The sequence below is a fragment of the Mandrillus leucophaeus genome, unplaced genomic scaffold, assembly GCF_000951045.1.
Source record: "Mandrillus leucophaeus isolate KB7577 unplaced genomic scaffold, Mleu.le_1.0 Scaffold921, whole genome shotgun sequence".
In the NCBI taxonomy this organism is placed as follows: Eukaryota; Metazoa; Chordata; class Mammalia; order Primates; family Cercopithecidae; genus Mandrillus; species Mandrillus leucophaeus.
The window spans coordinates 784,837-794,455 of record NW_012110042.1 but is presented as its reverse complement, the minus strand read 5'-3'; the positions used below and the strand labels follow the sequence as shown (position 1 = coordinate 794,455).

At 50.6% G+C, this 9,619-nt stretch overlaps 1 protein-coding gene across 2 annotated transcripts in view; it reads left to right on the top strand.

Moving 5' to 3' along the window:
• The window catches only part of STRIP1 (striatin interacting protein 1), a 23,960-nt gene extending 15,580 nt beyond the window's left edge, over positions 1–8,380 (top strand). For both annotated transcript variants that reach the window (XM_011969966.1, XM_011969967.1), the window contains exons 13-21: positions 731–802; positions 1,284–1,358; positions 1,514–1,611; positions 2,871–2,997; positions 3,216–3,316; positions 4,092–4,158; positions 4,700–4,804; positions 5,430–5,634; positions 7,399–8,380. In XM_011969966.1, coding sequence (XP_011825356.1) covers positions 731–802; positions 1,284–1,358; positions 1,514–1,611; positions 2,871–2,997; positions 3,216–3,316; positions 4,092–4,158; positions 4,700–4,804; positions 5,430–5,634; positions 7,399–7,646 — 1,098 coding nt within the window. In that variant the 3' untranslated portion in view covers positions 7,647–8,380. The remainder of the gene's footprint in view (positions 1–730; positions 803–1,283; positions 1,359–1,513; positions 1,612–2,870; positions 2,998–3,215; positions 3,317–4,091; positions 4,159–4,699; positions 4,805–5,429; positions 5,635–7,398) is intronic.
• Positions 8,381–9,619: the final 1,239 nt, after the last annotated feature.

Below are 9,619 nucleotides of genomic sequence, written 5' to 3'. Positions count from 1 at the left end.
GGGGAAGGGGCATCTCCCCTAACAGCTGTCTGGAGTGAAACTGTTGATATGTTTTGAAATATATTTTTGGAATTGGTAGTACTAAGTGGTCTCTCTGCAGCTAGGCATTTTGAGTATTTGATTTTGCTTTCAGTTTTTCTCCTGTCACTGTAGCTATCTGAAAGCCTGTTTCCCTCCTTTAATTTACTTTTTTTTTATCTACTGTGGGCTTCCTACTCTAGTTGCAAGAGGAAGGGGCCCATTTAGAAAAATATTTTGGGGCCAGGCATGGTGGCTCAATTCTACAATCCCAGCACTTTGAGAGGCCGAGGTGGGTGGATCACCTAAGGTCAGGAGTTCAAGACCAGCCTCACCAATATGGCAAAACCCCATCTCTACTAAAAATACAAAAATTAGCTGGGCATGGTGGTGCACGCCTGTAGTCCCAGCTATTTGGGAGGCTGGGGCAGGGGAATTGCTTGAACCTGGGAGGCAGAGGTTACAGTGAGCCAAGATCATGCCACTGCAGTCCAGTCTGGGCAATAGAGGAAGACTCTATCTCAAAAAAAAAAAAAAAAGAAAAGAAAAAGAAAAATGTTTGGGTTTGGGATTTTAGTTAGGGATTTTTGTGGTGACTTATCCTCTTTCAGAAGACTGTTTGAAGACAAATGTGTGGGGCTTTTGCTAGAGTGCAGGGAGTTTGGCCAGAGAATGTTTTCCCCAGCTCTTCTTTTCCCATCTCTCCCTCCAGCACAAGTACACGTCGATTGCAGAGGTCCAGGCGCAGATGGAGGAGGAGTACCTCCGCTCCCCTCTCTCAGGGGTAAGTTGGAGGTCTTCTTCAGCCACCAGGATCCCCAGCTCTTCCCAGGCATTGTGCTGGGATTAGACCACAAGGTTGCCCCAGGCCCTGCCCTCAAAGAACTCCCAGTCCACCTCCCAGTGCAGAGGGTGACACAGGTCTAGTGCAGGGTTAAGAATACAGACTGAGTCAGGAACCTGCCTCTTATGCCTGGATCTACCACTTTGTGGATGACAACTTAAGCCAGTTACTGGGTGTCTCTACGCTTTATTTCCTTGTCTGTGAAATAGGAATAATAATACCTTTATAGGGTTATTATAATAAGAATGAACTGAGTTATTACAAGTAAAATGCTTGGCACATTGTGGTCAGGGTTTGCTGTTATCATTAACATCATTATGTACATCACTGTCTACAGGTTTTCCTCCAGCCAGCTAGCAAGCTGGCTCAGGAGATTGTATTCTGGGCTGGGGTTTTATGCTTGTACCCATTATGTTAAAAGGGAGAAGAAGAAGTTGAGCAAGTCCCTGCAGAAACCCTCTACCAAGGCTTGCTCCCCAGCCTGCCTCAGTATATGGTGAGTGGCGCTTGCAGTGGGACCCTCCCACTACAGTGGCCTTAGAGTGGGCCCTGCCCTCCTCCTGCCACCTGTGGACCAACAGAAGGACTGCTCAGAGCTTAATTTTGGCCCTGGGCTCTCAGACCTGTGTCTGAATGGTCTACTCTTCCCAGATTGCCCTCCTGAAGATCCTGTTGGCTGCAGCACCCACCTCAAAAGCTAAAACAGACTCAATCAACATCCTAGCGGATGTCTTGCCTGAGGAGATGCCGTGAGTATCGTTCTGTGAATGGAGCAGGTGGGGCAGAAGATAGATGGAGAAGGGCAAACGTTTTCCTCTTGTCAGGTTGGTTGTTATTGGCCCAGCTTCTCTACAGGTTAAATGTAGGTATTTTTGACTCAAAAAAAAAAGGAAACTACTAGATTAAAGAGTTTCACTGGTTAGGGAGATGGCTTGGTCCTGTTGGCCTGGATTCTAGTGTAGACTCTGCCACTGAGCGAACTCCTGAGTGAATTGGGGAAAGTAATTTCCTCCTCTGTAAAATGAATGGGGCCACCCTGGACATTTCCCCAAAGCCGCCCTCTCCAAAGCCGCCCTCTCCAGCTGTGATCGGGACACCGGGATAAGGAGGGTTAGCTTGTAGACAGCTTGCCAGCAATAGCTGAACCTGTGCCAGGTATAGAGACGTCCCTTTTCGCCAGTAAGCGGACACGTGGAATGCTGGCAAATGGCTCAGGGTGATAGAGTGAGATTCTTCAGAGCTCTTCTGCGCTGGGCCCTGTACTCGTTTTTCATGTGAGAGTACAGATTGAGATCATGTTCTACTTTGAGAAGGACCTGGACCTTGACCTGATCTCCTGCCTGCCTGGGCCGCCAGCCCTGAGTCCAGCTCTTGGGTGGCTGTGGCCCTGAAGTATGGCAGTGATGGCCAGGTGAAGGAGGAGGCAGGAATTGGCTAATACCAGAGGGAGAATCACAGAACACTAGGCCATCATGTGATGATCCTTGGAAAAAAGGTTCTAGAGTCATACTATATATTTGATTCATGGATTTCTCTTATAAGGAGGAATTCCTTTTATAAAGATGTACAGTGAGAAGTCCTGAATTAAGAAACTGATGTAACTCAGTGCTTCCTAAATTTATCTGACTCCAAAACCCTTTTTTCCATGACATGAAATTTGCCAATATCCTGGTATTCCACAGAACACATTTTGGAGAACTCAGGTTAATACGGCAGCAGAAGCTTAGGGGAGATCTTGGAAAGGAGAAGAAGTTCATTTTTAGAGGAAAGGCAGAGAAGCAGACTAAGAATGTATTTGAGGGCATCATGGGGAAGGAATAAATTGTGCCAGGCTACATTGCTTGGGAGGTGGATGGGGGAGCCCGGGTTGACTTCTGAGATGTCCATGGGGTGAGTGGGGAGGTGGGAGTCTTTGCCCAGGGAGGCTCAGGAGTCCATCTTTTCTGTGGGCACCTAGAAAGGAGGTACTGCACATGCTGGTGGCTTACCCAGGCAATTATGTTTCCAGCACCACAGTGTTGCAGAGCATGAAGCTGGGGGTGGACGTAAACCGCCACAAAGAGGTCATTGTTAAGGCCATTTCTGCTGTCCTGCTGCTGCTGCTCAAGCACTTTAAGTTGAACCATGTCTACCAGGTACCCGCAGGGCTTTCCCTCCTGTCCTGTGGGCTGGGGCCTCGGGCACTGCTGCTCCTTCAGCCCACAAGAACGGGGGCCTTGGCCTTTGACCCGCTTGAACTCTGCATGAATGTTCTAAGACATGGCCCTCCAGCCAAGGCCTTTCATCCCTGGAGGAAAGAAGGCAAGGTCCCAAGGGCCACGCCTTTTTTTTTTTCTTCCCCTGTTGGCTTCAGTTTGAATACATGGCCCAGCACCTGGTGTTTGCCAACTGCATTCCTTTGATCCTAAAGTTCTTCAATCAAAACATCATGTCCTACATCACCGCTAAGAACAGGTGACGAGGGCCAGGGACCGTGAAGGGGCGGGTATGGTCAGACAGCAGAGTTCCCAGCTGGTATTTCCCACTGCCTCCGTTTTTCCAGCATCTATGAATCAGCGCTCTGCAAGGCATCAGGACACAAAGATAAATGACACATGGCCCCTGCCTGTGGAGAGCCCAGTGTGTCAAATCTGAGTCTAGCTAGTCGTGCCCCAGGTGACTTGGCCTGTACCTGGGCAGGAGGGTTTTCATCCCGGGATCTAGTACTTTCTTCCCTGTCCCTTTTGTACTTTTTTTTTTTGAGGAGACCATGGGCTGCTTGCTCTCTGTAAGGGGCTCGGCCATGTGCCCTGTAATGCCCTATCTGCTGACTCTTAGCCCCTGCTGTTGGCCTGGTGCCAGCTATAGTTGACATTACTTGCTCGTCAGTGTGATATACCACAGGGCGCTGGCCAGACCCTGTCTCCAGAAAGGCTTGGCGTCAATTAGTTGCCCTGAGCGATCTCCTCCCCCGCCCCGCATTGATGGCTATGGGGGAAGCTGTGAGGGTCTCTGCCCCTTACAAGATCAACCAGCTGGCCCTCTGGCTACAGGAGTGCCTTACAAGTTCCCTTGTAGCAGATATTTCCTCGTCTTATAGCTGGGGAAACGGGTGGGACAGACCAGGTAGACTCCTACTTCTGCTCCAACAAGTGAGGGAGGAAGGCTGGGAACTGGCTCAGGCACAGCTGCTCCACTAGGCCCTGGGCCTTTGCTCATGGTGGGCACCTGGATCCTCTCCCCTCTGCAGCATTTCTGTCCTGGATTACCCTCACTGCGTGGTGCATGAGCTGCCAGAGCTGACTGCGGAGAGTCTGGTGAGTGGCTGGGCTCTCCTCGGCTGTCCCTTTGGCACCTGGGTTAGTGAGTAGAGAGCCTGCCTACCCCAACACCACAGGAATAGAGGTGTCTCCCACAGGCGAAGTCACTGTGGAGTACCCGGCTTTTAGAGCACTGTAAGTGTACAGAAGGGCCAGGAGGAGGGCTCTTGCAGAGCAGAGAGATTTGGATTTAGGGATTTGTCAGGGAGTGTGATCTTCAGGGGCTGCTGATCCAGAGCTCACCTCGTAGAGGGCTTCTCTCAACACTGGACTCAGCAGTAGGAGCCCTGGGGCAGCCCAAGGCCGCAGCTCCCAGTATCCCGGTTCATGTTTCCTTCAGGAAAAGTCTGGGGAGCCTCCCTCTTCCCCTAGTCCCTGCCAGCTTCTGGGACGGAGTCCTGGGGCTGCTCTGAGAGCAGGGGGTTCCTGGTGGAGGCCTGAAGACCCGGCTCTTCTAAGATCATGTGTGAGGGACTTTTGGAAACTGCTGCACACACTGCAGCCGTGAGGGCTGATTGTTCCTGGGTTTACCCTGCAGGAAGCAGGTGACAGTAACCAGTTTTGCTGGAGGAACCTCTTTTCTTGTATCAATCTGCTTCGGATCTTGAACAAGCTGACAAAGTGGAAGCATTCAAGGACAATGGTAAGTGAGTCAGTGCGTTCAGCAGGCTTGGAACTTGGAGCTCAAAGAAGAGTGCTGGGAGCAGGGAGTCCCTAGGGTGGGGCTCACTGTGCCTTCTCACTTAACTTTGCTGTAGCCATATCCTTGCATTTTATGGGCCAGTTCCCAGTTCCTTGATGACTTTGATGAGTTGAACTGGAAGCTGGAAGAGGCCCAGTCATGCACTAAAACAAATCTACACTTATAGAAGAACTTTTTCCATGTCATCTTAATCTTGATTGGTTACATAACCAGGGTTCTGAGGATCTTCCTTAACTCTGGGTCTGTGGATGCCTTTGGGGTGGGGAGGTCCTTGAATCCTCTGATAACTATGTGTACATGTACACAGGAATGTTTCTGGAAAGAATCCATAGCTTTCTTCAGATTCCAAAGTGACCCTTAGTTAGGGTGACCAACCATCCTGGTTTGCCTGGAACTCTACTGGTTTTAGCATTTGAAGTCCAATGTATTAGGAAACGCTTCAGTCCAAGGGAAACTGGGAAGGTTTGTCACCTTAACTTCCAAAGGGTTAAGCAGCAGCGTGACCAGGGCTGTATGCATTTATTTCTGTCTTCAGCTTGGGCTGCTTGCTTGTTTCCCTTCCCAGATGCTGGTGGTGTTCAAGTCAGCCCCCATCTTGAAGCGGGCCCTAAAGGTGAAACAAGCCATGATGCAGCTCTACGTGCTGAAGCTGCTCAAGGTACAGACCAAATACTTGGGGCGGCAGTGGCGAAAGAGCAACATGAAGACCATGTCTGCCATCTACCAGAAGGTGCGGCATCGGCTCAATGACGACTGGGCCTACGGCAACGGTGAGGCTCTGCACTCAGTCACATTTGGGTGGGAGTGTGTCGGGAAAGGTGACATCTTCCACTCCCTGCCCGTGGTGCTCAGGTGCTTCTCTGCCCTGAGCTTCCCACCAAGGAACAGGAAGGAGCCCAGCTTCTGCTTTTGTAGGATCAGGATGGGCACTCTAGGAAGGACTTTGAGAAGCTACCCAGGCTTGGCATCTGCGATCATCCCCATCTCTCCCTGTACCTCCAAGTCATTCCTTTCCTAGAAATTGTCATAACACTATGTCCCCTCTTTTCATCCCCATTTTGGCCACCTAAACTTTTACAGCTCTTGACTGGCTTCCCTGCCTCTAGTTCCTTCCCCTCCATCAGTGTCTCAGATTTCCCTAGTGATCCTTTTTTACTTTAATTTTTTTCAAAGATGGGGCCTGTTTCAAAGATGGGGCTCTGTTGGCCCAGGCTGGAGTGTGGTCTCGGCTCACCATAACATCTGGCTCCTTAGTCTCCCGAGTAGCTGGACCACAGGCACATTCCACTGTGCCCACCTAATTGTATCTTTTTTGTAGAGACAGGGTTTCATCATGTTTCCTAGGGTGTATTTTTGTTTCTTTTTTTTTTTTGAGACAGAGATTCTGTCACCCAGGCTGGTTTGCACTGGCACGGTCTCAGCTCACTGCAACCTCCGCCCCCCGAGTTTAAGCAATTCTCCCCCCTCAGCCTCCCAACTAGCTGGGACTACAGCTGGACTCCACCATGTCCAGCTAATTTTTATATTTTTTGTAGAGATGGGGTTTCACCATGTTAGCCAGGCTGGTCTCGAGTTCCTGGCCTCAAGTGATCCACCCGCCTCGGCCTCCCAAAGTGCTGGGATCACAGGCGTGAGCCACTCTGCCTATCCTTCTCAGGTGGTTCTTAAACTCCTGGGTTCAAGGGATCCACCTGCCTTGGCCTCCCAAAGTGTTGGGATTACAGGCATGAGCCACTGCGCCCGGCACCCTAGTGAATCTTTTCAACATGCAGCTTCTGTGCTGTTACCTCCCTGAGTAAAATCCTTCATTAGCTTCCTGTTTCCCTTAGAATTAGATTCAGACTCAAGCATGAGGCTCCCTTGTCCTTTTTCATTCTCCTCCTCTGTAATCTGACCCAGCTTCCTTTTCAACCTCGTTACCTGCTGTCAGTCCAGCCTCCATCATACCCAGAGCTCCAGGCACGAGGAGTGCTTAGTCCCCTAACATAGCTGTGTGGTTCCCACTGCTAGGCCTCCACAGACGCTCTTCCTCCACCTGCAGGGTCTCCCCTGCCCGCCTGGGCTGCTCTGTGTGGGTGTGTTGCCACATTGTTGCGTTTCTGGAGTATACCACCATGGCTAAATGACTGTGTCTGTACTCTCAGTGCCTTGTGAATGTGTGCAGGCCCACGGTGGCACACGGTACCTGGTCAGGGAGTTGAGAGAGAATGAGCAAATGAGAGGATTTCCAGGTTCCTCCCTCTGACCCCAGAGAGCTAGGGAGGTTGCCACTTTGAGAGAAATGTGTTGTACACATGGCTCTCCCTCTCTGGGTCTACATAATCTCTACAGTATAAGCCTCTTTGTCGGTACTTCTGTCTTTTCTGCTTGTACTTGACTCTCCTTTGGATCTAGGAAGGAATTCCTAGAGCTCGGAGGTATCCTGCTGCTAGTTGACACTCAATATTCCTGGCCAGGCCCCTGAGCTGCAGTGAGTCCATGGGGAGCTGCTACAGGGCGTGCCTCCTAACTGTGTTCTTCCTGCTTTGTCTCAGATCTTGATGCCCGGCCTTGGGATTTCCAGGCAGAGGAGTGTGCCCTCCGTGCCAACATTGAACGCTTCAACGCCCGGCGCTATGACCGGGCCCACAGCAACCCCGACTTCCTGCCAGTGGACAACTGCCTGCAGAGTGTCCTGGGCCAGCGGGTGGACCTCCCTGAGGACTTTCAGATGAACTATGACCTCTGGTTAGAAAGGGAGGTCTTCTCCAAGCCCATTTCCTGGGAAGAGCTGCTGCAGTAAGGCTGTTGGTTAGGGGACTGAAACAGAGAGAGGAGGATCTCAAGGTACCTGCAGGACTGTCCTAGTTCATGGCTGCAGTGCTCCCATTCCCCACCAGGTGGCAGCACAGCCCCACTGTGTCTTCTGCAGTCTGTCCTGGGCTTGGATGAGCCCAGCTTTACCTCCTATTGGTTCCCAGGGTCCAGCTCAGAAGCGGTCATCTCTGCCTGGGATCCATTCTTCCTTTATTTCTCCCACCCTCCTCTCTTGGACATGGTTGGTTTTGGCTCATTTCACAATCAGCCCAAGGCTGGGAAAGCTGGAATGGGATGGGAACCCCTCCACAGCACATCTAAATTTCAGGGGTCATGCTGATGCCTCCTGAGACACACAAATCCTTGCTTTGTCAGCTTGCAAAGGAGGAGAGTTTAGGATTAGGGCCAGGGCCAAAAAAAAATACAACGGTGTCTTGGTTGTGCTCTGGGGTGGGGGTGGGGGGTTTCTGTTGTTATTCCAGCCTCCTGCTATGTTATATGCAGAATAATTGCAGAGGCTCCTGCAGCTGCCTCAACACTTTGATTCTGGACAGGGACAAGGTAGGAAGAGAAGCTTCCCTTAACCAGAGGGGCCATTTTTCCTTTTGGCTTTGGAGGGCCTGTAAATACCTATATATAATTCTGTGTGTATTATCCTGTGTCATGTTGGGGTTTTTAATGTGTTTGTGTATTCTGTTTACATTAAAAATAAGCAAAAATCATTCCCGTTGGCTTGTCTACGGGAAATATGGCCTCTACATGTCTCCTCCAGGTCTAGAAAGTGTTTTTTTTCTGCTAGCATTGCTGGTCACTGCTTGTCTTGCCAAGCTGCCTGCCTTTCCCATCCTGGGGGAAGAGAAGAGGGAGTTGGCATTTATCCAGTGTAAATTAACCCCACAGTAATCTGGGATTACTCTCACCCAACTCCAGGGCACTATCAAGGTTACTTTACTGAGACATTGTCCTGCACCCCTGGGTTTGCTGTAATTTCAGTAGGAGCCCCAGGTTTCTCTGGATCACATCACTGAGCTGGCCTCAGCCAAACCAGTGTCAGTGCTAGAGAGGGAGGGGCTAGGTCAAAGCAAGGGGGTCAGCTGCTCTAGGTCCTCCCTGGGGCAGGTGGTTGGGACTGAGCGGAAACTTCAGTACTCAGAGCGTAGGAAGCAGACTATCAGGAGTCAGGTTCATGGTGGGAAACAATGTTGCCAGGAGCCCCCTGTGGCTGAGAAAAAAGCAAGGAAAATCTTTGAAGTGGGTGTCAGTGGACACCTGGCACCTACACTCTGGCCTCCAGACCCCTGGTTGCGTCTGCCTGAGAAGATATTACCGTTTTGATGCTGGTAAAAGGAGTGTTCCCTTTTTAGAATTCCTGGAAGCTCTTATTTTACCTGTAGGCAGTTGTTTTATAGGTTCTTAAGTCTTGAAGGGGTCTTGACTTGTAAAGGAAACATGTTCTGGGGAGAATCTTCCCTTCGTTGGGTCTTGTGTTCAGTGCCTGCCTGACCTGGGACCTGCTGAGCCTCAGACAGGCCTTTTGATGTGCCAGCATGGTTAGGGACAGCAGGGGTGGAAGGCAGCAGTGTACTCCTGGTGGTCACACAGTCTGTGAGATGGGAAGTCGCATCTGTGACTGATGGGCCCTTTGCCCCAAAGTAACTTGTACAGGACAAGGGAATTGACACAGTTTATGTGTGGATGATGGATTTTCTGCTATTTCTTGCCAGGACTGGTAGGAAATATGTATCTTGAGATTTCAATTAGGGAGAGATGGATTTTTCACATTGGTACTGTCCCATGAAGCCTGAGTCACTGAACCTGCATGGTCAAGGCCTGTCTCTCCTCTGACCTGCAAAACAGAATGCAGGACTATCAAAACTGCAAGGGCCGTGAAGCCTGGGCAGGTGAATCCCTTCAGCTGTAGGCCCAGGAGCCAGCCCCGGGAGAGGAAGGGGCTTCTCA